Source organism: Lolium rigidum, chromosome 1 (genome assembly GCF_022539505.1).
Source record: "Lolium rigidum isolate FL_2022 chromosome 1, APGP_CSIRO_Lrig_0.1, whole genome shotgun sequence".
Classification (NCBI taxonomy): Eukaryota; Viridiplantae; Streptophyta; class Magnoliopsida; order Poales; family Poaceae; genus Lolium; species Lolium rigidum.
In genome coordinates, this window is record NC_061508.1 from 162,461,470 (window position 1) to 162,487,216 (window position 25,747).

The following is a 25,747-nucleotide window of genomic DNA, read 5'->3' on the forward strand; positions in this document are numbered from 1 at the left end:
GAATACGTTTTGGTGTTCAGAGCATATATTCCGACAGAGTCATGGGAAAATCATGTGCCAGTGAATATGTGAACTTCGCAAACACTCCCACATCAGACAAGCAGTTGATATGAAAAGAAAGAAAGAAAAACAGCAGTTGCAGAGTCCAGTTCTATCAAAACTATTTTCTGAGATCGAATATCAACAGACTTGAGATTTATAGATCAGGCATGTTGTGTAAATAGAACATAGTCGAATATATATTAATTCACAGTAGCATCAGCAAACAGCTGATTTTACAGCTTAGAAAGATCAGTACTAGTACATACTTGTACTCCATCTACTAAGTCACTACTGGCTAAATCATGGTAATTGCTAGACATATTTACATCCATCCGGGGACGCCGGTCACAAAAAGGACGCCGGCGGGCAGCCTCCGGGGAAACCAAAGCACTAGAAAAGAAAAATCTAGACAAAGAACGAACACAATAATCACCTGGCGGCGCGGGATGACTAAAATCTCATCCGCGCAGGCCGGACATACATACACTAGATTACATGACACTGATCACTTCTGAGGAGCTTAGTTGGTTGCGAGCAGCGAGTCCCAATCGATCTCGTAGGACGGGTACTTGGTGAGCATGAACGTCTCCGACTCGTCCCACGGCACCTCGCCGAAGTTGAGCTGCTCCATCTCCGCGAGCGGGGACGCCGAGGCCGACGAGGAGGAGTCGGAGCCGTCATCATCCATGGGAGAGTTCCCGGAGGAGGAGGAGTTGCCTGAGGACGCCAGGATGGGGGCGTTGATGGGCGTTGCCCCGCCGCTGGCCCTGCCGGGCTTGGTCTTGGCCTTGGAGGCGGCGATGGTGTGGGAGATGGCCTGCAGCTTGGCGTCGACGGCGGCGTCGAGCGGGCCGCGCGAGGCGGCGTTGTCGGGGAAGTTGAGGCGCGCGGCGTCCCCGCGGAGGCGGTAGGCGGCCTGGTCGTAGGTGACGGCGGCCTCCTCGGCGGTGTCGAAGGTGCCGAGCCAGAGCCTGGTGCGGTTGCGCGGGAGGCGGATCTCCGCCACCCACTTGCCCCAGTGCCGCTGCCGCACGCCGCGGTACAGCTTCTGCGGGCGCGGCGGCGCCGCCGCGGCCTTCATGGGCTGGGCCCGAGGGGCCAGCCCGGCCTGCGGGTGGAGGCGCAGGCGCGACTGGATGTACTGGATCTGGGCCGGGCTGAGAGCCTGGGCCGGCCCCATGTAGTGGGCTCCGGCGGCGGGGAAAGGCGGCGGCAAGGCGGGGTGGAACGCCGGCGCCGGCTGGATCGACGGCGGAGCATCTCGGAATAAAGGCTCCAGTGCTCCCGTCAGGTTCCCCGGGCGATCTATAGCTGCTGCCATGGATTCTACTTGTTGCAGAGTCTTTTTTGGGTGTTTTTTTTGAGTAAAAAGAAAGAAAAGATAGCCTGGTTCTTCACCAAAATCAAAGAACAGGCAGGAAAATACTAGAGATGGATTGTGGCACAAAGGAGGTGAACAAAAAGAACCCCCTATTTGCTATCCAGTGATTGATAATCTAGAAAAGAGAAGAAACTAAAAGAGTAGATCAGGAATCCAGGAACTAAAAAGGCTCTGGAACCTCTACTCAGAAAATCTACAATCCTATTAGAAGGGGCGGATCGGGTGCGATGAAGATCTGGACAGGGAGAAGTGTACCTGGAAGAAGCAAGAACTCGCTCGAATCTACTTGCCTACCTCGCTCAAACCTCACGGAGATTGTGTGATCAGGGAGGGCTTTTCTTGGGTGGTTGATGGTGGGAAGTGTTGTTGGCTGTGGAGGTCTTGGCTTGGGAACAAAGGGGACACCAAGGGAGCTCTTTTATAACCTTCAAACGGCTCTCCTGTTCCTCCTAACCTTATCCCATCAGCGCACAAATTAACACCGAATTAATACCACTAATCACCTCCTTGTGTCCAACGGATCCATCCGCGAAGCTTCGTCTCTCTCGCTGATCTGCGGGCCACTGGTCTACGCGTTTTCAGCTGTGCTCCTACAGCATGGCTTCACATCCTGGTCTGCAGGCCACTGGGGTGGCGACACGTGGTGCGTCCACCGGCACGTGTGAGGAGCGGCGACCGGCTGGTGTCAGTACTGCTACGTGGCTCCGGCACATTGGATGCCTTGGGTGTTTTGCTGTTGGAGGGATGGCACGGCCTGATCCGCAGGCGCCGGGCGCGTGTTTCTCTGACGAGCACGCAAATGTGCAGTGACGTGAGATGAATCGTGGATTTGTTTGTTTCACCCCTTTTCTGCCACAATTGCAAGCCCCGACCTCGAGCTGAAAGCGACGCTGATCCAGAAAACTCGACCTCTTCTCTTGTACAAGGTTAGAGCATCTCCACTCGTTGGCTCTCCCTACGGCGAAATTCGGACGAAACAATCGTCGGATTAGACGAAATTAAGTCGTGGGGAGTACCGTATTTCCAGTCGTCCACCCGGAGTTCGGCGGATATAGTTTAAATTCAAACAAAGCGCCGTTCCGCGCTACAAGTACGGCCAGTTGATCGGCAAAAGGAGAAAAAGATCAGCCACAGATCGGCGATCGGAGGGAAATTACACTGAAACAAGCTCATCTGCAGTCCCGGCCGGCACGGCGGTGTCCGACGGACCAGCTTCCTCACACGCCGTGGCCGAAGCGGCCGCGGCAGCCGACGACGAAGCAGCGGCAGTGGACGTCGGCGCGCCGCAGCCGACGAGGTAGATGGCGAGGAAGCCGAGGTAGGAGCCGGCGGGGACGGCGAAGGACCGGCCGGAGTGGCTCGGAGGATGTCGCCGCAGTGGCCCCGGTACCAATCCTCGTCTCCTCGTCCATCGGTTCCATGTTGCCGCCGCCCATCGAGAACGCCAAGTCCGTGTTCCTCTTCTTCGCCGCGTCGTCGTCTTCGACAGGCGATCCGGACGCCTTGGTTGGCGAGCATCTCCCGCCACCCGCCGTCGAACTTGTCGTTCCTCCCGTCGGCGTGCGACCTCAAGTCGGCCCAGCACTTGTCGATCGACGCCCGCATCCTCGTCGGCGGGATTGCCCGTCTTTTGAGCTCTTTGAGCTTCTTCGGCCGAGTTCGGGGCGCCCTTCCGCCGCGCAAGCCGCCGGAGCGTCGGGGTTGTACTCGCTCGGTCTTGCTCTTCGAGAGGGTCGTGCGGGTTTCCTTCCACTTCTCGCAGTTCTCGAGGCGGGCGTAGACGTTCGAGAACTTGAACCTGCAGCCGGTGTCGTCCGTGTACATGTCCAAAGCACGGCGCAGACTGGGAAAAAGAGTACGGCGATACGGGTCAGCTCACGACGATGTACCTCGGTGATGCAGGGTCGATGGAGCATACCTTTTGCTCCAAGTCGTGGCCGCTGATCGGCCGTTTGTCGACCTCCTCCTGTATGCTGTGCCATTTGTTGCACGCCGTCTGCATGATCCCCCAATGGGTGGCCATTGCCTTGTCTCCCCGGTACACGTTCATGTTCGTCTTGTTGAAGTAGGGATTGATGTCTACGGGTGTTTCTATTCTTGTAGACAGTGTTGGGCCTCCAAGAGCAGAGGTTTGTAGAACAGCAGCAAGTTTCCCTTAAGTGGATCACCCAAGGTTTATCGATCTCAGGGAGGAAGAGGTCAAAGATATCCCTCTCAAGCAACCCTGCAACCACAAAGCAAGAAGTCTCTTGTGTCCCCAACACACCTAATACACTTGTCGATGTATAGGTGCACTAGTTCGGCGAAGAGATAGTGAGATGCAAGTAATATGGATGAGTATGAGTGGTAATAGCAATCTGAATAAAATATGGCAGCGAGCAAACATGTAACAAAACAAGTAAACAAACGGAGATTCGATGCTTGGAAGCAAGGCCCAGGGATCCTGCTTTCACTAGTGGACACTCTCAACAATGATCACATAATAGAACCACTCTACACCATCTTGTTGGATGATGAACACCACTAACTGTGTAGGATTACACGAACCCTCAATGCCGGAGTTAACAAGCTCCACAAGTATTCGATATTCATGTTTAAATAACCTTAGAGTGCAAGATAGATCAACACAATTACACCGAGAACTAACATAGCATGCACACTCGTCACCATCACACTATGAAGGAGGCATAGATCACATCAATACTATCATAGTAATAATTAACTCCATAACCTACAAGAGATTATGATCATAGACTACGCCAAGTACTAACACGGATGCACACACTGTCACCATTACACCGTGCAGGAGGAATAAACTACTTTAATAACATCACTAGAGTAGCACATAGATGATATTCAAATAGATCACATAAAGAGAGAGATGAACCACATAGCTACAGCGGAGCCCTCAGCCCCGGGGGTGGATTACTCCCTCCTCATCATGGAGACAGCGATGGCCGTGAAGACGGCGGTGGAGACGGCGGTGGAGATGACTCCGGGGGCAATTCCCCGTCCCGGCAGGGTGCCGGAACAGAGAGTTCTGTCCCCCGAATTGGACTTTCGCGATGGCGGCGGCTCTGGATGGTTTTCTCTGGTTTCCGTCCTCTTGGTCGATGTTTTTAGGTCGTGGACGATTATATAGGCCGAGAGTCGGAGTCGGAGGGGCCACGGGGTGCCCAGATGATAGGGGCGCGCCCCCCTCGGGCCGCGCCGCCTCGTGGGGTGGGGCCCCCCGGCACCCCTCCCGACTTTTCTCCGGTGCTCGGAAGCTTCCCGAAATTATAAGATCTCCGAAGTTGATTTCGTCCGATTCCGAAAATATTTCCTTACTAGGATTTCTGAAACCAAAAACAGCAGAAAACAGACAATCGGCCTTTCGGCATCTCGTCAATAGGTTAGTTCCGAAAAACGCATAAAAATGATATAAAGTGTGAACAAAACACGTTGGTATTGTCATAAAACAAGCATGGAACATCAGAAATTATAGATGCGTTGGAGACGTATCAGCATCCCCAAGCTTAGTTCCTACTCGTCCTCGAGTAGGTAAACGATAAAAGATAATTTCTGAGGTGACATGCTACCAACATAATCTTAATCATACTATTGTAAAGCATATGAGATGAATGCAGCGATTCAAAACAATGTTAATGCAATGAGTAAACAATTGAATCATATAGCAAAGACTTTTCATGAATAATACTTTCAATACAAGCATCAATAAGACTTGCATAAGAGTTACTCATAAAGCAATAAATTCTTAGTAAAAGCATTGAAGCAACACAAAGGAAGATATAAGTTTCAGCGGTTGCTTTCAACTTCAACATATATATCTCATGGATAATTGTCAACATAGAGTAATATAACAAGTGCAATATGCAAGTATGTAGGAATCAATGCACAATTCACACAAGTGTTTGCTTCTTGAGGTGGAGAGAAATAGGTGAACTGACTTAACATAAAAGTAAAAAGAATGGTCCTTCAAAGAGGAAAGCATCGATTGCTATATTTGTGCTAGAGCTTTTATTTTGAAAACATGAAACAATTTTGTCAACGGTAGTAATAAAGCATATGAGTTATGAAAATTATATCTTACAAGTTGCAAGCCTCATGCATAGTATACTAATAGTGCCCGCACCTTGTCCTAATTAGCTTGGACTACCGGATCATCGCAATACACATGTTTTAACCAAGTGTCACAATGGGGTACCTCCATGCCGCCTGTACAAAGGTCTAAGGAGAAAGCTCGCATTTTGGATTTCTCGCTTTTGATTATTCTCAACTTAGACATCCATACCGGGACAACATGGACAACAGATAATGGACTCCTCTTTAATGTATAAGCATGTGGCAACAATTATTATTCTCATATGAGATTGAGGATATATGTCCAAAACTGAAACTTCCACCATGAATAATGGCTTTAGTTAGCGGCCCAATGTTCTTCTCTAACAATATGCATGCTCCAACCATTAAGGTGGTAGATCTCTCTTACTTCAGACAAGACGGACATGCATAGCAACCAAGGTTTAAAATAGCGTGCTAAATGAAATAGCGTCGGTATCCTTCAAACGCTATGGACGCTATATCGTGCTAATTACGTGCTATATTTCAAATAGCGTTTTGAAAAAAAATATCAAATATAGTCTAAAAATAAAGGATTTCGCTAAAAATGTTGGATATTTAGTCCAAAAAATGACAGAATCATACATACATAGCCACATACAACAAATAGATCTCAATTTTTTCATAAGGCTAACATCAGTATTCCACAAGGCAACAACATAGTATAAATTATTTAATAAGAATCATCAGCATTAGCGATATTAAGTTCTAATCTAGAAGAGGAACCAACATATTGCACTTCATCACCACGAAAAAGTGAAATTAACTTTGCCTGAAAAAATAGCGCGCTAACGCTATGAAGTTTTAGCACAATATATCATGCTATTTTACAAATAGCGCCATAGCGAGCAAAATTACTAAAATTTAGCGTAGACCCTCCAAATATGCTATTGCGTGGTATTAGCGGAGAAATAACGCGCTATTTTAAACCTTGATAGCAACTCACATGATATTCAACAAAGAATAGTTGATGGCGTCCCCAGGAGCATGGTTGTCGCACAACAAGCAACTTAATAAGAGATAAAGTGCATAAGTACATATTCAATACCACAATAGTTTTTAAGCTATTTGTCCCATGAGCTATATATTGCAAAGGTGAATGATGGAAATTTTAAAGGTAGCACTCAAGCAATTTACTTTGGAATGGCGGAGAAATACCATGTAGTAGGTAAGTATGGTGGACACAAATGGCATAGTGGTTGGCTCAAGGATTTTGGATGCATGAGAAGTATTCCCTCTCGATACAAGGTTTAGGCTAGCAAGGTTATTTGAAACAAACACAAGGATGAACGGTGCAGCAAAACTCACATAAAAGACATATTGTAAACATTATAAGACTCTACACCGTCTTCCTTGTTGTTCAAACTCAATACTAGAAATTATCTAGACTTTAGAGAGACCAATTATGCAAGCCAAATTTTAGCAAGCTCTATGTATTTCTTCATTAATGGGTGCAAGTTATATGATGCAAGAGCTTAAACATGAGCACAACAATTGCCAAGTATCAAATTATTCAAGACATTCTACCAATTATTACATGTAGCATTTTCCGTTTCCAACCATATAACAATTAACGAAGCAGTTTCAACCTTCGCCATGAAAATAAAAGCTAAGAACACATGTGTTCATATGAACCAGCGGAGCGTGTCTCTCTCCCACACAAGCATTTATTCAAACAAAAACAAAAACAAAAGCACACAGACGCTCCAAGTAAAGTACATAAGATGTGGTCGAATAAAAATATAGTTTCAAGAGAAGGAACCTGATAATTTGTCGATGAAGAAGGGGATGCTTTGGGCATCCCCAAGCTTAGATGCTTGAGTCTTCTTGAAATATGCAGGGGTGAACCACCGGGGCATCCCCAAGCTTAGAGCTTTCACTCTTCTTGATCATAGTATATCATCCTCCTCTCTTGACCCTTGAAAACTTCCTCCACACCAAACTCGAAACAACTCATTAGAGGGTTAGTGGACAATAAAAATTAACATGTTCAGAGGTGACACAATCATTCTTAACACTTCTGGACATTGCATAAAGCTAATGGACATTAATGGAACAAAGAAATTCATCCAACATAGCAAAAAAGACAATGCGAAATAAAAGGCAGAATCTGTCAAAATAGAACAGTCTGTAAAGATGGATTTTATTGAGGCACCAGACTTGCTCAAATGAAAATGCCCAAATTGAATGAAAGTTGCGTACATATCTGAGGATCACGCACGTAAATTGGCTTAATTTTCTGAGCTACCTACAGGGAGGCAGGTCGAAATTCGTGACAGCAAAGAAATCTGTAACTGTGCAGTAATCCAAATCTAGTATTCACTTTACTATCAAAGACTTTACTTGGCACAACAATGCAATAAAACTAAGATAAGGAGAGGTTGCTACAGTAGTAACAACTTCCAAGACACAAATATAAAATAGAGGTACTGTAGCAAAATAAACACATGGGTTATCTCCCAAGAAGTTCTTTCTTTATAGCCATTAAGATGGGCTCAGCAGTTTTAATGATGCACTCGCAAGAAATAGTAGTTGAAGCAAAAGAGAGCATCAAGAGGCAAATTCAAAACACATTTAAGTCTAACATGCTTCCTATGAAAAGGAATCTTGTAAATAAACAAATTCAAGAAGCATAATGCAACAAGCATAGAAAGATAAAACAAGTGCAGCTTCAAGATTTTCAGCAAATAGAGAGGCATTTTAGTAACATGAAAATTTCTACAACCATATTTTCCTCTCTCATAATAATATTCAGTAGGATCATGAGCAAACTCAACAATATAACTATCACATAAATTATTCTTATCATGAGTCTCATGCATAAAATTATTACTCTCCACATAGGCATAATCAATTTTATTGGTTGAAGTGGGAGCAAATTCAACAAAGTAGCTATCATTATTATTCTCATCATCAAATATAGGAGGCATATTGTAATCATAATCAAATTTATCCTCCATAACAAAGCGGTACTAAAAGACTACTATCATTATAATCATCATAAATAGGAGGCAAAGTATCATCAAAGTAAATTTTCTCCTCAATGCTTGGGGGACTAAAAATATCATGCTCATCAAAACCAGCTTCCCCAAGCTTAGAATTTTCCATATCATTAGCAACAATGGTATTCAAAGTGTTCATACTAATATGTTCCATGGGTTTTTTAATTTTCGCATCGAACCATCCATGTCTTAAATCAGGAAATAGAATAAGAAGCTCATTGTTGTCCATTATGCCAAACTAGTGTAAACAAGAAACAAAAAGATGCAATTGCAGGATCTAAAGGAAATAGCTTCGAGCACACACACAACGGTAACAGTAAAAGTACTTTACCTGGGACCGGAGTATGAGTGCCTTTTACCTTTCCTCCCCGACAACGGCGCCGTGAAAATAGCTTGATGTCTACGGGTGCTTCTATTCTTGTAGACAATGTTGGGCCTCCAAGAGCAGAGGTTTGTAGAACAGCAGCAAGTTTCCCTTAAGTGGATCACCCAAGGTTTATCGATCTCAGGAAGGAAGAGGTCAAAGATATCCCTCTCAAGCAACCCTGCAACCACAAAGCAAGAAGTCTCTTGTGTCCCCAACACACCTAATACACTTGTCAGATGTATAGGTGCACTAGTTCGGCGAAGAGATAGTGAGATGCAAGTAATATGGATGAGTATGAGTGGTAATAGCAATCTGAATAAAATATGGCAGCGAGCAAACATGTAACAAAACAGTAAACAAACGGAGATTCGATGCTTGGAAGCAAGGCCCAGGGATCCTGCTTTCACTAGTGGACTATCTCAACAATGATCACATAATAGAACCACTCTACACCCTCTTGTTGGATGATGAACACCACTAACTGTGTAGGATTACACGAACCCTCAATGCCGGAGTTAACAAGCTCCACAGTATTCGATATTCATGTTTAAATAACCTTAGAGTGCAAGATAGATCAACACAATTACACCGAGAACTAACATAGCATGCACACTGTCACCATCACACTATGAAGGAGGCATAGATCACATCAATACTATCATAGTAATAATTAACTCCATAACCTACAAGAGATTATGATCATAGACTACGCCAAGTACTAACACGGATGCACACACTGTCACCATTACACCGTGCAGGAGGAATAAACTACTTTAATAACATCACTAGAGTAGCACATAGATGATATTCAACTAGATCACATAAAGAGAGAGATGAACCACATAGCTACAGCGGAGCCCTCAGCCCCGAGGGTGGATTACTCCTCCTCATCATGGAGACAGCGATGGCCGTGAAGACGACGGTGGAGACGGCGGTGGAGATGACTCCGGGGGCAATTCCCCGTCCCGGCAGGGTGCCGGAACAGAGAGTTCTGTCCCCCCGAATTGGACTTTCGCGATGGCGGCGGCTCTGGATGGTTTTCTCTGTTTTTGTCCTCTTGGTCGATGTTTTTAGGTCAGGGACGATTATATAGGCCGAGAGTCGGAGTCGGAGGGGCCACGGGGTGCCCAGATGATAGGGCGCGCCCCCTTGGGCCGCGCCGCCCGTGGGGTGGGGCCTCCCGGCACCCCTCCGACTTTTCTCCGGTGCTTGGAAGCTTCCTGAAATTATAAGATCTCCGGAGTTGATTTCGTCCGATTCCGAAAATATTTCCTTACTAGGATTTCTGAAACCAAAAACAGCAGAAAACAACAACTGGCCTTTCGGCATCTCGTCAATAGGTTAGTTCCGAAAAACGCATAAAAATGATATAAAGTGTGAACAAAACACGTTGGTATTGTCATAAAACAAGCATGAAACATCAGAAATTATAGATACGTTGGAGACGTATCAGGGATCGACGAGTTTGCGTTTCTCGTACGCCTGCCTCACTCGAAGCCAATATGTGTCGTACGACTGATTGGCCCCGTTTATGCCATTCGTGGACACGGTCATCCAAGCTTCGGCGAGGCACTCCTCTTCCTTCGGCGTCCATTTGATACGCGGTTCGACAGGCGGCGAGTCCTTCTTCCTCTTCTTCTTCCCCTTCGACAGGTTGGCGGCGGCTTGAGTTAGCTCTTCTTCTTCGTCTTCTTCTTCGATGGCTTGGCTTCCGTCGGCAACATCCTCCCGATACTCGTTGCGCGCCGCCACAGCTGCTGTCGCCCTCGCCTCCTCTTGCGTGAAGAACCCCGGGCTCGCGGCGGCGGCGACCATGAAGAACCCCGGGCTCGCAGCGGTGGCCATGGAGCCGGATGTGATCATCTCGTGGATCTCCTCTTTGTTCGGCGCTGCCATCGCGCCGAACGGGAGCGGCCCTCGTCGCATGACCGGCGAGGTGCCCTCGAACTGGCCGCCGCCGCCGACATCAAGCTCGGGCGGCGACGGCGTGAACCTGGACGGTTGGACGTAGGCGCCCTCTTGGAACATGGCAGGTGGCGACGGCGAGTACATCGAAGGGGAGAAGGACGACGGGGAACTGCTTGTACCTAGCGCCGGCCATTGGCCGGGGAACATGGCGCCGCCGCCGCCGCTCATGGCCATGCTGATCTTCCTCGCTTTCTCGTCCTGGGCCGCCGCCGCCGCCCTCTTGGCGGCGGCTTTTTTCACCCTCTCCGCCCTGCCGCATGTTTCCACCTCGCGCCGTTTCTCGTCCGCCGCCCACTCTGCGTTCGTCATGCCCGGCGGCCGCTCCTTCTTCGCCCGCGGCTTCCTCGTCGTCGCCTTCGGCGGCATTGTGGTGGACGAGAAGACGAGGAGCGGTGGTGGACGAGAAGACGCCGCCGGGAACTGGAACTGGAAGACGAGGAGGAGGATGGAAAAATTCGGCGGGAGAGAATGGGGATATGCAAGCAAATTGGAGGGAATGGGGATATGCAAGCAAATTGGAGGGAAATCGACAGGATTTGGTTTTCCAGTCGCCGACTACGCGGGTCCACACGACGTTTCGCGCCAAAATCTTTCGTCCGGAGTCCCCGAGCGCGCCCCGGGGACCGGGGATGGCGTGGGCTCGCCGGATGGATGAAGGGCCAAATCCGGACGAAAACGAGGAACCGGGGGCGCGACTGGGCCGAATTACGCCGTCCGGATGGAAAAAACGTCCCTCGGGGGCCTAGTCGGGGGGACGAGTGGAGATGCTCTTAGATGCCAGTCATGTCTTTCAAAACGTCTCTAAAAAAATTTGGGGTGCCGTCGAATAAAAAAACATTTTCAGTCGCGCGTTTTAAAGGCTCATTTTATCCGGCGCGGCCCAATACGGTGTCTGGGGTCTCGAGCCCGTCCCAGCTACACAGGGGACGCTCCAGGCACGCCGAACACAACAAAATGAGAGGCGAGGAGGCGCAGGTCCGATGCGTCAGCGGCTCGGATGCTCAACCGCCGCCTACGTAGCGACGGTGCAGTTGCCGGGAAGCGGAACCGTCGCATTGGCAACCGCAGCGACCGATGCGCCAACCGCCGAAATGGAGCGCGGACTCCTCGGAAGAGCAACCGCCGCTCTCTTCGACTTCTGCGCCGCCGTTCATCCGCGCTCAATAAGACCCGTACGTAGACGCTTTCGGATCTTCAACCGGTCGCCATTCATCCAAGCTTCCATCCGACACCTCCAGCGACGATGAGCTACACCTCACAGCTTCCATCCGACACCTCCAGCGAGGGCAAGTCTGCTGGATTTCGCCGTTGGTGGGACAGGACCCGGACGCCCAGCAGCGGCGACGATTTCCCGCCGGCAGTTGACAGCGAGGAGGAATGGCTGGGCGTGGAGGAGGACGCGGAGGAGGAAGGGTCAGAGGAGGCGGCGGCGGCGGCCCGTGCGAAGGCGGAGGCGGACGCGAAAGCGAAGGCCAAGGCCAAGGCGCATCCGACGAGCACCGGCGACGACGTGGAGGACACTAGTTCCTCCGACGAGTCGGCCGACACCGCCTCTTCGAAAGAGGTGACGAGCAGGAAGCGCCACCGTGATGACGACGACGAGACGGGGCCATCATCGAAGAAGAAGACGAAGTAGTTTAAAATAATTTATATGTAATTTATGTTTTTTCAAAGTTTTATATGTAATTTCTTCATGTTGAACCAATTTGAATATTAGTAAAGAGTTTTTTCTATCTATTTAAATTATTTTTAATGTTTGGGGGTGGCGTTTGGGGGACGTGACTGGGGAGCGATGTCCCCCAAACGCGGCACGAACAAAACACATCCCCCGAACGCTCGATCCGGTGCGGTTTAGGGGACGGTTTGGGGGACGCGACTGGAGATGCTCTTATCGTTGTAACGAGTCCTCTATCGGCTGAGACATTTGTTCTTGCTCGTTTCGTTAGAGACGTGTGTTTTCAGTCAAAAGTTAAATCACATTAAGTCTGACTGAAGATTTATATAAAAACAACACCTATTTACAGTAGTGAATTAATACACTATGAAAAGAGTACTTCTTATGGATAATCTATTGATGTAGATTTGGTGTTGCAGCTACTTTTTTTTTTTTTTGTCTTTGTCCGTAGTCAAACTTAAGCAATGATAACTTTTATCTAAAGTTATATGCCTTACTTTATGGAATGAAGGTAGTATTTGAATAACCTTGCCCGAAAACAATCGTTGGTAAGACTGTACTATGTGATGCATGTTGAATGGAAAAGGTGTCATATGTTGTTGAAGTCATGGACCTTCGGATCATCTAGAGCTTCATCAACAGTTATTCTTTCTTCCTTGTCTCTAGGACGGACATGGTCTTCTTCACCTGTCTAGCGACTTCACGCCCATATCCAACAACGCCATCTTCTGTTGGTGTGGATTTTCGCGATCGCCAACCATCACACCGCCATCTGAAATTCCTTCACCACCTCCATTCCAATCACCACCTCGTCCAGCTCATCGTCACGTACATCCAGGTGCTTCAGGAGATCATCGATCTCCCGTTCTTTCCCCGTCGCCACCCCAGAAGAACTCCCAAGCTCGCTCGTCGCCATGTCCGCTCCTCGGTGAAATCCTAGGGCCAGGTGGAGATCAAAGTATATGGAGAAGTTTAGATCGGTAGTAAAGTTGGACTCACGAGGGCGATTCAAATCGCCTTCAGGGCAGAAAAAACCTTAATAGGAGGGTAATAAGAGTTGCAATTTTTAGATGCATATTACCTTTGGTTAAAGTTAAACTTTGTAAAAAATTATTAACTATATCCTATAAAAATATATTAACTTTCATAATACAAACTGCATTGTAAGAAAATATATTTTGTGGTGGTTCTAATGACATTGAATTAATGTTATATATGCTTATATTATTTTCTATATATTTAATTGAAGTTTACAAAGTTTGACTTAAAATAAAAATAATATACATCCTAATATAGAAAGGTAGCAAAATTATTAGCCGCTCCTCGATTGTTAACTATTGGTCCAGTGATTGGGGCCATTGGCCATCTTGGAATCTTGGTGAGTATTTCACTCCACGGCCATGTGTTGGATTCTGGGACCATGTGAGTGATCCTGGGACTGGGAAATGCACATGCCCCATGTCTCCTTGCGTACGTGCTCCACTTCGTTCAACGCCGCATCTGGTGCAGATTGTACCTACAAAATTTAGGAGCTGGATTCGCACATCTCTAGGTGCATGCATGAACTCCTTCCCTGTTTGATTGTTCTTCTTTAAAATGGTACGTACTACAGGGACACCAGCCATCTATTTCAATTTCTGTGTAATTTTGCAATTCTTGTGTTTTTGTTTCACAAGCTATACACAACACCCCATTATCACTATAAATAATATACAGTACTTATAATAACATCTTATATTATGAGTCAGAGGAACTTGAAGTACTCCCACTGCAACAACTAATTAGGGCTGGAAGGAGTATTGCGTTGGGGAAAAAACTTGCATCGTGCCAAAGAAAAGTAGGGTCTGTTTGGTTCCCAGCCACACTTTGCCAAGCCAAAGTTTGGTAATTTGGCATGTGTTTGGTTCTTGCCACACTTTAGAGCTGCCACACTTCACTATCCATATGGCCCACTTGTCATAGAGTGAATTTTTTGCCAACTTTTGCCACACTTTGTGGCTTCCAAAATCCTAGCCACACTTTTGTGGCTGCCACACTTGCCAAAGTTAGGCTTGGCAAAGTGTGGCTGGGAACCAAACAGGCCCGTAGTCTGCCACACACCAATGTGCAGTTGGGTTCATGTACCCTGCACCGGTTGCGATGTTCGACGTTTTTTGGGACTGGTCCCCTGTTTGTCTGATCAGGTTCGTGCATCATGGGTACTCGAATACCTAGGATTATTTTGAATTATGATTCCCTTTCTATTCATAGGGTAGCGTGCCTTCAAGAGCTACAGCCGAACGGGCCAAGTAACATGTCAAATACTCCATCCCCGAATGTAACGTTATAGACATATAAAGAACGGGAAAGCCACCGTCCAGATAAAGCATCGACTATGTACATTGATTTGGTGAAATGGAATAAAAGCTATACATTGAACTATATTCCACCAGTTCCTAAACAGAAACAAGTTAATCCAGACAAAATGATAGAAATTAAAAGGACAGAAATTTATACAGCTCCAGATCATTTATCTGGAGTAGCCCGAGGAGCTGCAGCGAACCACTCATCGCACACTGCTTCAATGAATTTTCTCTACCAGTTGCCTTCACTATATCCATGCAGATTTTGCAGCACAATCAAACGACCAATCAATCCCAACTGAAGGGATTGCAAAGGCAAACTGTGCTACATAAAAGAGATCACCACAGGCAGTTCAAGTAATGATGCTGGTGCCTCCTGCTGAACTCCATGAGGCCTCCATATGTTTGGTCTGCTACACCAATATAGAAAGCCTCCGTGTCTGGGCTGAAAGACAAACCCGCTATCTCACCGAAAAAGTTTATCTCGTGAGATTTGCCATAATCAGCAAAACAGTCATAGATATGGACGAAATCTATAGGCTCTGCTGTTGCCAAGAAGCGCCCATCTGAAGAGAATTTGATACAGCGTATCGAGCCTAGCCTTCCACCGAGGACAGCTAAGGACTGTGATAGGTTTCTAATGTCCCACAGCCGGCATGTTGTGTCTTGACTTCCAGTAGCCAAGATATTGCCGTCTGGATGCCAGGCAGATGAGAAGGAGTAATCCAAATGCCCTGTAAGTTTACCAATCGCCTAAAGCAAAGCAGAAAAGGTTACTTGTTTAGGGTTAACCAGAAAACACTAATTTCGTGCAAACTTGAGCAAAACAACCCCACATGCTTACCTTGCCACACTTGGGATCAAATACCAAGCCATCCTCATGATCACCAAGGACAGCAAAGAGTGTTCCATCAGGGTTCACCGAAACACTCTGTTTGGAAACTAGATATTAGTAAATAAAGGGCAGAATACAGGTAGTAAACAGACCTGAGCTTTTGCTGAAAAAAAAAGGTCTAAGCTACTTACATTCACAGACCATGGGAAGACATAGTGGTTCAGGAGGTCGAAGTACTCCGTGTCAAAAATTCTGACAGAGCAGTCATTATTAGCAGCAACCAACCTTCTAGAACCACTGGAAATATACATTTTGTTAGAATATTGTTCAGAAAAACCTGACAATACTACCGTATACCAACTCAGACAGAAAACAAGAAATCTCACTTGGGATCCTCGTAGATCTCTAAAGAGTTGGTTATGGCATTCTCATCCTCTGTAACTCTCGTGCTGAAAACAATCCCATCATCTTCCAGTCGCTAATAGAAACAAAGCAACTTATCAGCTCAGATCATGAGGTGTTACTTGTTAGACTACTGCAGGGTACAAGGGTCTAGTTGCCACCCACTTACCTTGCATATAAGCTCCCCTTGAAAACCACCAAGTACCAGTAAATCCTTATCTACAGCCATAGTTGTGAACTGGACCATGGAGACAGATTGTGAACCATGGCCCCTCTGTCAAGCAACAACAAATGTGATGGACATTTCAGTCTAAACAGAAGATGAATCAACAACAAATAACCTGAGCTGAAATACAAACCTGTTTCGGTATAATGCAATCATCACCATTAACTAGCTCAGTGCTTATCTGGTCCAGTGATGACCAGTGTGTCAAAGACTGATTGTGTACTGTATAAACATCATGCTTGCTTGTTGCCCAGACCAAATTCCTCAACTGTAAACTTGAATGTCAGAACTCAAAACTACACCATCTATCTTTATTTATTAGTGCGAAGAGAGAAATTAGTAATATGAACACGAATTAATCTGATGCAAGCACCTATTATGGAGAAGTTACTGAATGAACATTCGAGTTGCAGAATTTCAGGAGTTCATAAGAAAATGGACTGCAACAATTGGTAAAAACTTCAATGGAGGAATTAAGAAAACAGATACTCGCAAGGAAAAGTGGTGATTAACAAAGGGAAATGTGCTTCTATTTTAGGCTGGGTGCCAACATAAGTAAAGTATCTACCCTCAACAGTACTACGACCAATCTGCTCTTCAGTCTAGATGTGCTAATGTGCTCCCCGTCTTTAGCTAAAATTGGTTTTTCAATATAAATAATACCACGGGCAGAGCCCGCACACAGCGATGCTCTGGCAGCTGCCCCTGGCTTGCCAGAGTGCTCACAGGGAGAAGCAATAACTACACCAGGTGAGAAAGTAACCCACACAGTTCCCAGGTAACAATTTCGTAGGGCACAGTGCACCACAATAATGTCCCAACTCGCAACTGGTCAGAACCAAACACAGGCCAGAAGTCCAGCTCGCTTGGTCACCCCCCTCGCCGCTGCTTGACTTGACGCTGGCTCGGCTCCTAACTCGCTCCAGACACTCCACCTCACACATGTTGTACGGATCTGCTCCAAGGCAAGATGTCAGCAGATGATGCCTCCACACAGTGCACTGCCACAGTTGTTGCCCTCCTCCTGGGCTCCACATTTGATTTGGAATTTCATTTGAGGTGAGCAGTGGGGTTTTTGTTTGGGGGTTTCACTTATTAGGTATCTGGTGCTTTGGGATTTACTGATTTGAGGATCACTCATTTGCAGATCTGCGGATATTTAAGAATCTGAAAAGCTAAGCAGGGGCACCGCGAAACTAAAATGCAGCAAGGGAGAAATTGTGGCCAGATTGCAGTCTATTCTGATGCAGTCTGAGCATGAGCACTACTTAGCTTAATCTATCTACTTTAGAAAACTGTAATGTTGAGGCAGTTAATTGCAGAAATCAAGCAGGCTCTTAGTTTTTCTTTTCACGATTAAGAATAAGAAATGCAAAACCACAGTACATGCTAGAATGACCGGGAAAATTCTGTGGGTCTCAGTCTCACCAAAGTTTTACTGAACACATTTAACATTTTGGCAAGCAACCTATGATCAACCCTTGTGGAAGGAGCCATGGCCCCCACATACCCACCAAGAGGTGGTTCTTCAAAGGTTTTTAGTTGATAGGGAAAGTTTTGGGGATGTTATGCAATCAGAATCGGAGCCCTTGATTAACGCTATGGAGTCCCATTTGGTCATGCAATTAGAAACTTGGATGTGTGAACATACGGGATAGCTAGTTGGTGAGTCTTAAATATTGGGGACTTGCCAGTCTCAATAGTGGTCCTTGCAGTTACATAACGTGTATCAAATACTGTTTGCGGTTCTCAGAATTTCCAGAATGTTAACACTTTGCCCACGCTATAAAATATCGCTCCCTGCAACCATACCTGACAAACCATCCTCAAAACAAGCCCAATGGCACATACTTGTTCCCTTCAAACCATCCTCATGGCACACTCCCTTTCCTCCTATAATTGCCTGATGTACTGCTAGTTAATCTATTAGGTAAGCCTCCTAAATGTCAAGTTTTCAAACCCACGGGAGGCTCAGCGAAGGCTAGCCAACATTTAGTTCTATTTTTTCTTGAAAGAATACTATGCAATTTCGTTTCCTACATTATGCAGAATTTGTTCTATGTAGTAACGAGATCCTGGAATGGTCGGGTATTCTTTACTGACAAAAAAATTTGGCATGTTGTCGCTAGAATGATATCTAGTCCTTAATATGTTGAGGTAGACGCTTAGCAGCAAGGTAACGTTGTTCCTTCATAACTTTGTGTGCTAGAGAAACTGCAAAGAAGATATGCCCCTCTTGCTGAGATTCTTATTAAAGATGATAACCCTTGGGGGTTCACTTAGTTAGATTAACGAATCTAGGTTGTATTAGGACTTGACCAACAACTAGTCATCGATAGACAATTTATGTGACATAGAACTACTGATAAACGTCAGGTCCGTATCCGAAAATACTTGCATATAACTACAAATATGATTTTGTATTGTAAAACCTTACATTAATTGAGTAATTGTTAGTAGTAGTAGTAAAATCCTTGTCTTACCAAAACTTAGCACACCCTAGATAGAGAAACTGAGGGAGTGTTAAATAACTGAATTGAAAATAATATTCTACAATATAGCTTCCGACAACATTGTGCAACGTATTTTCCTCCAATTCATATTCTATCTCCAGAAGACAGACATTGTGAATAAGGTTCTCGACCGTGGACATGAACAAGTTCTTTTGCACAAGAAAACATGATCTAACCAGTTAGAATACTTTAGCCTTTGCTCTATTTAAGCTCCACATATTGTACTGGAAGTTTGAAACGACAAGAGGGTAGATACAAACCTGAAAATGCACAATTGATGGCCGAGCACGCCTTGTGTTGTACTGGAAATCATAGTAAGGGCTATCCTTGTCCACATGTTTGCAGTGCTGGAAGATGAAATATAAGGAAAATCAGATTCTAAGCTGGTGAGCAAACAAGCTGATGACATTACTATCTTCATATAATTGTTTGTGCCATAAACTCCCAATTATTAAGACTAGACTGGGCATAACAATAAAGTTAGAATCGGTAACGATAGGACAGACATGTTTTGTAAAGAATATTTGAGATTCTGATAATTGTTGTAGCTCCTCATAACAATAAAGTTAAAATTGCTCGAGGGTTCTGTACCTCGATGGCGTCCTCGCGGGCGTAGCTGAGATTCTGATAATTCTTGTAGCTCCTCATCTTCATCTCCCTGTACTGGTCCCTGGGGAAGAGCATCTTCTCCCAGGGGATCCCCTGCACGTCCTTGCCGTTGGCTACGTCCTCGGCGGACACGTCCGGCATCAAGTTATCCTGCAAAGCAAAGAGAAGGGGTTAAATTGAAATTAAGCCCGAATCAATGAAAAAAAGTATGAGAAGCGGGAAGGTAGTGGGTGTGCAGGGCGTACCTGGTCATAGTTGACGAGGTTGGCGAGGAGCTCGTTCTGGTTGACCTCGCCGAAGGGGTTGTCGTCCCCCTGGTCGTCTATGAGCTCCTGGATGCTCTGGAGGATGAACTCTAGGTTATCCTCGAGCTCGAACTCGTCCATCGATCCTCCCGCGACCTCCCTCGATCCAGCCAAAAGAGAATCAACACTGCGCGGCGGCAGGAAGAGGAATCGGCAATCAGAAATACCCCCGGAAAATCGAAAGAGGGAGCTCGGGATCGGGGAAGGAGCGGCGAATCTAAGACCAATTCCGCCGAGAACTCACCTGGGTTAGTCGGCGGCGGGGCGGAAACGCGTGGGAAATTAGGGATTTGTTGGCCGTTCCGGGGGGGGCCTGCGCTGCGAGCTAAAAAAGGGAGCGGCCGAATGGAAGGCGGCGAGACGACGGGGTGGGCGGAGCAGTAGAGCGGGCGGCGGGGGAAGAGGAAAACCGGACCGGCCGACCGACCGGAGCGCGTGGCGGTTTTTGTGTACGCGGATTATCGGTGGGGATCGGGACGTCCTCTCCGCCGACCGGGACGGGGTGATGGTGGGCGCGTGATGTCAGTCACGCGTAGTACCCGTACGGGATAAGGATCCCACTGGATCTGCTGCGGCGTCTGGGTCGGATCGGGTCGCGGGGATTAACCTAAGCCTGAAATAGCACGACTGAACGGTTCAGACAGCAAAGTCTCACACGCCATCGGAAGCTGCAAACGGAGGCCGAGCTCCAGGGAGAATTTTTTCTTTCAAATTTTGAAAAATCATACTAGAAAATCGTATTTCTAAGCTTTAAAAAGTCGTGAAGAAAATCTGGTGGTTGTCCATGATTTATGCCACTACAAGTGTTTCAAAATCTCACTATGAATACTTTATGTTCAAAAATGTCAAATGTGTAGATCCAAGTATAGTATTCAGTGCGCATTTCGAAGCTATAAAATTGCACATTATTCTGTTTTTGTGAAACCTAGAACAGCGGCGGAACTAGCCTAAAAATGTTGGACGGGCCAATACACTGAAAATGTGTAAAATGGTTTATTATTAGGCTAAGATATATTGGGTTGGGCGGGCCATTGCCCGATTTTGCCTCAACTAAGGTCCGCCGGTGACCTAGAACATAAAGTTCTTCCACTTCAATTCAAAAACAAAAGATGTAGACTGTATCGGACCACTTCAAGTCTTCAACGTGTTGATCCGGACTAGAGTTTAAACCTGTCTAGTTTAAACTTTTGTCTTTAGCATGCATTTAGGTCCCTCTAAAAAAAGCATGCATTTAGGAAAAATCTTTTTGGTGCACTGTTTAATTTTTCATACACTGTTGGGAGATAGTTAAAGAAGAGCCCTAGTGAGAAAGATTGAAATGGATAGCCCATAAAAATCTAAAGAATGATTTTGATCCCATTGATCTAATCCACAACTTCGTGAAAAAGATCTTGGTCTTGAGATTACAACCTTTAATGCAGTCTCTCATCTCCTCATGTAAAACTTCATCCATTATAGGAAGAAGAACAATTCACGCTTACTTTATGTATGTTCAAGGCATGGCCAAGGAACTTAAGAATAACAAGGTGCTAGCTATTCTTTTTTTTTTGAACAAATATATTATGCAGAGCAAGCCCGCCTCATTAAAAACCTTCCAGTCCCCTTCGGTGCCCTGGAAGGAAAAGAGTGCATCTCGAAACTTGCCCGCCAAAACACAAATAGTCTGGTTACATCACGGTTACATCTTCCACTAACTATGGATAAAGAAAAGGAGGCAGATCATCTAACCAGAAACTATTATCTATATCATCTAGTGATTTTGACACTAGATCCGCAGCTATGTTACTCTCCCTAGTACAGTGGCCTAAGCTATGTTACTCTCCCTAGTACACTAGATCCTCGTCGATGAATGGCATGCCCACTATCTTGTGCTCCTCTGGTTCCATGAAGGCCTGGACAACCTCCAATGAATCTGTCTCCACATATATATGGTTGCACCCGATTCTCTCAGCTAACCATAGACCGTCTCGGACTGCCTGAGCCTCCGCAGTGGTGACATCAATAACCCCCTCGATCGGGATCCTACAAGCCGCTAGAAACTGGCCAGTGGAATCTCGGATGATACACCCCGTCATTGCCCTCCTTGTGTCCAAATTTACTGTTGCATCGGCGTTTAGTTTTACAAAACCTGACGGTGGTCGCATCCAGCCCTTCTTCTCACCTCCTCCGATTTTCTTTTTCTCCTTTACACAGTTCATAACCATGGCCTTGATTGATAGAGCCGTTCTGCTAGCCAAAGGCAATGTTCCGCCATGTTTTACTTCTCTTCTTCTCCACCATATAAACCAAGCCGCAGTGACTATGATCTCGTAATTGGTAATCCATTTAGGCCTTGTGGTGCTCTCAGCTTAGACATCAGTAGGTGCTCCAGCACCATGCAACCTGATAGATCCACCTGTATAGCATTATGTATAATTTCTGCCAGGCCCAGAGCTCTCCAAACAGATTGAGCTTTTTCACATTTAAACATCATATGATCTAGGTCCTCCGCTCCGCTCTCACACAGAGGACATTGCCCACTCCTTTCGATATGACGATTTGCTAGAGTGCACATGCATGGAATAATGCCATGCAAGGCACGCCAAGTGAAAATCCTTACTTTTGCAGGGACAACTAACTTCCAGGTTTTTTCCCACACCGGGTTTATGCTAGAGCTACTTTGTTGATCTCGTCTTACCGCACCACTTCCGTATTGGTGTTTCCACTCCATATGGTAAGCAGATTTCACCGAAAAAATGCCACTCCGATTGTAATGCCATGATACGGCGTCCTCCGTTTCCCAAGGTGAAAATGGTAACGCCAAAATTTTATGTGTATCGCACGGGTAGAAATTTTCCTCCAAAAGCTGCACGTCCCAACTCCCAGACACTTGATTGATTAGATCTTCTACTTTACTGATCAATAGGTGGCCTCTGGGTGTAAGCACCTTCCGTGTTGGACTATTTGGTAACCATGGATCAGCCCAAACATCAATACTTGCTCCATTCCCCACACGCCATATATACCCTCGTTTAAACGTTTCCATTCCCGCCATCAGACTCTGCCACGTGAAAGATGCCCCTTTCTTCGGACCCGCTTTTAGAATCTCTCATGTAGGATAATATTTAGCACTAAGAACCTGCGCACATAAAGAAGTATGATCAATTGTTAGTCTCCAAATTTGTTTTGCGAGCATCGCGAGGTTAAAGCAATGCAAGTCCCTAAACCCCGTGCCGCCTTCCTTCTTCGGAGTACACATCTTCCACCAGGAATACCAGTGCATTGCCTTCTTTCCATCCTTTTCTCCCCACCAATATCTAGCAATGGCGGCCGATATAGCCTTTATAATACCCTTTGGGATTTTAAAAACCGACATGGCATATGTGGGTATTGCGTGGGCAACCGCCTTCAAGAGAATTTCTTTTCCTCCCATAGATAGATTTTTCTCGTTCCATCCATTTATGATTTGACAAACTCTATCCACCAAATTTTGGAAGCAATCTGATCTCTCAATCCCCACATGGGAGGGGAGACCCAGATACTTCTCCGTTAGAGCTTCAGAATTAATGTTTAGCGCTGCACACACTGCTTCCTTGTCCGCCGCCAGGGTATTAGGACTGAAAATAATACTTGACTTTGGGTCACTCACTAGTTGGCCAGAACTAGCACAGTAAGTATCTAACACCTGTCGAAGAGTAGTCGCATTCGCCATATCATCCTTCATCAAGATCAGGGAATCATCGGCAAAGAGTAAGTGAGATACCGACGGTGCCCCCCGGCACACCCTTACACCTTGTATGCGATCCGCTTCTTCTCCATGCGTCAACAAACTTGAGAGGCCCTCCGCACAAATCAAAAAGAGGTACGTCGATAAAGGATCGCCTTGTCTTAATCCCCTTGTAGATACAAATCTATTTGTTTCATCTGAATTGAACCACACTCTGTAATTAACTGTAGTGACACGGGACATGATAAGATCCACCCATTGTTGTGTGAATCCCAACCTTCGCATCATATCCTTCAAGAACCCCCACTCAACCCTATCATATGCCTTTAGCATATCCAACTTAACTGCACAGTAACCATTCTTTCCTTGCCTTTTCCCTCTTGTGGCATGAACACACTCATAGGCCACCAGGACGTTATCAGCGATTAAACGACCTGGTACAAAGGCGCTCTGCGACACACTGATTATTTCAGGTAGTATCACTTTTAATCTATTAGCCAAAACTTTTGAGATGATTTTATAAAGAACATTGCATAGGCTTATTGGCCTAAATTGTGTAATCAACTCAGGTTCTTTCACCTTTGGTATCAATACGATTGTTGTCTCGTTCCATCCTTCTAGCATCACTCCTGAATTTAGGGCCTCCAAAACCTCCTTTGTGACCGACTCTCCAATTAGGGTCCAAATTTTTTTAAAGAACACAGCATGCATACCATCTGTCCCAGGCGCCTTAAAATCTCGTATTGCAAACAAAGCCTTCTTGACTTCTTCCGCGGTGAATGGAGCGATCAGCCGCTCGTTCATCTCAGCCGTAACTTTTGGTTTTACTTTTTGTAAGAGTTCTTCATTTGTTTCTGCAACTTCGGAAGCAAACAAACCAGTAAAATAGTAAGAAATAATTGGTTTAATAAGGCTATTCCCTTCCCTGATCTCCCCATTCAGATCCTTCAGTTTCACAATCAAATTCCTTTTCCGCCTAGCACGAGCATAGTTGTGAAAATATGCTGAATTTCTGTCACCTTTTGCCATCCAATTAACTCGGATTCTCTACATCTTATATATTTCTTCTTGTTCAAGAGTTTTTTCAATCTCTTGAGTGAGCTCCTCTTGCCTACTGACGTTTTCTTCCGACATCTCTCGCCTCAGAACCTCTTCTAATTGTCTCGAGAGCGTTCGAAGCTTAACTCTAGGTTTCTTTAAGACCGTATTATCCCATGTATGTAGTGCATTCTGAACAGATGCCACCGCTTGTAGTACTCTTCCACTCCCATTCTGCATGCCATCCTCCCATGCATTCTGTACAATCTTCCCCACTCCATCCTCCCTAAGCCATTTTCCTTCAAACCGCTTCCTCTTCACTCTACCCGACCCTGCAGTGTTGCGATAGTATTCTGTATCCATCAATATTGGGCGATGATCAGACCGTAACATATCCAGGTTTGCTAAGCTCGCATACGGGAACAAATTTTCCCAAGCTTCATTAGCACATGCTCTGTCTAACCTCTCCCTTATACCTGGTCCCCTCCTAGTTCTTTCTTCGCCATGTAAAGATATCACCCGTGTATCCAAGATCCTCCAGACCACAATCGGTTAGAGCATCCCTGAAAGCCTGCATGTATTGGATTGGTCTCGTATTTCCCCCTTCTTTTTCATGACTATAGAGAATTTCGTTCCAATCACCAATAACCAGCCATTTCAAATTAATCTGGCTATGGAGCTCTCTTAATCTTTCCCAAGTTTTATATTTGTCATCCCAAGCCGGCTCACCATATATCCCTGTAAGTCTCCAGGCCGTTGATTCATTACTCCCACTAACCAAAACATCAATGTAATTTGGATGGATTGCTTTCAATTCAATTTCAATACCCCTCTTCCATAAGAGGACCAAACCTCCACTTCTCCCATCACTCTCAGCCACCAACGCCCCATGCATCCTAGTTTGAACCCTCAGTCTCTATGCACCCACTTTATCCAGATGTGTTTCAGAGAGGAACATCACATCCAGATCACTTCGCCCCTGAGTCTCCAGGAGCGCTCGAACTGCCGGGCCGCCCCTTGCACCCCGGCAGTTGAGTGATAAGGTTTTCATTGTGACTGGCGGCACCCCTCGAGGAGGCCTGCCAATGGAGTTTCAGAAGTTGTTTCTCCTTTCTGCATTGTTCTCGCTCTTTTATTTCCCTGACTATCAGTTGACATATTATCATTATCCTCGTCTCCCTCTGTCTCAATTGTCTGACCATCTGTTAATCTCA

General features: G+C 46.0%; 2 protein-coding genes across 2 annotated transcripts; both read right to left on the minus strand.

Annotated features, from left to right (window-relative positions):
• Positions 1 to 217: 217 nt before the first annotated feature.
• Positions 218 to 1,798, minus strand: LOC124682680 (ethylene-responsive transcription factor RAP2-13-like). The gene has a single exon (XM_047217321.1). It carries the CDS (start codon positions 1,361 to 1,363, stop codon positions 563 to 565), a length of 801 nt encoding a protein of 266 aa, XP_047073277.1. The 5' UTR covers positions 1,364 to 1,798; the 3' UTR covers positions 218 to 562.
• A 13,072-nt stretch (positions 1,799 to 14,870) lies between these two features.
• On the minus strand, positions 14,871 to 20,167 carry LOC124683977 (uncharacterized WD repeat-containing protein C2A9.03-like). The gene is made up of 10 exons (XM_047218396.1): positions 20,034 to 20,167; positions 19,730 to 19,916; positions 19,467 to 19,634; positions 19,136 to 19,222; positions 16,496 to 16,630; positions 16,306 to 16,410; positions 16,121 to 16,212; positions 15,926 to 16,031; positions 15,744 to 15,830; positions 14,871 to 15,652 (listed from the first exon to the last, which is right to left on the minus strand). Exons 2-10 carry the CDS (start codon positions 19,868 to 19,870, stop codon positions 15,239 to 15,241), a joined length of 1,335 nt encoding a protein of 444 aa, XP_047074352.1. The 5' UTR covers positions 19,871 to 19,916; positions 20,034 to 20,167; the 3' UTR covers positions 14,871 to 15,238.
• Between the last annotated feature and the right edge of the window lie 5,580 nt (positions 20,168 to 25,747).

What these genes read in the sequence shown, in the direction of transcription:
- LOC124682680 (XM_047217321.1), bottom strand. Translation starts at nt 1,363, where the DNA reads ATGGCAGCAGCTATAGATCGCCCGGGGAACCTGACGGGAGCACTGGAG.
- LOC124683977 (XM_047218396.1), bottom strand. Translation starts at nt 19,870, where the DNA reads ATGGACGAGTTCGAGCTCGAGGATAACCTAGAGTTCATCCTCCAGAGC. An exon ending in GAGATCTACGAGGATCCCAA is followed by an intron (nt 16,032 to 16,120) that starts GTGAGATTTCTT and finishes GTATATTTCCAG; the next exon opens with TGGTTCTAGAAGGTTGGTTG. An exon ending in TTGATCCCAAGTGTGGCAAG is followed by an intron (nt 15,653 to 15,743) that starts GTAAGCATGTGG and finishes GCTTTGCTTTAG; the next exon opens with GCGATTGGTAAACTTACAGG.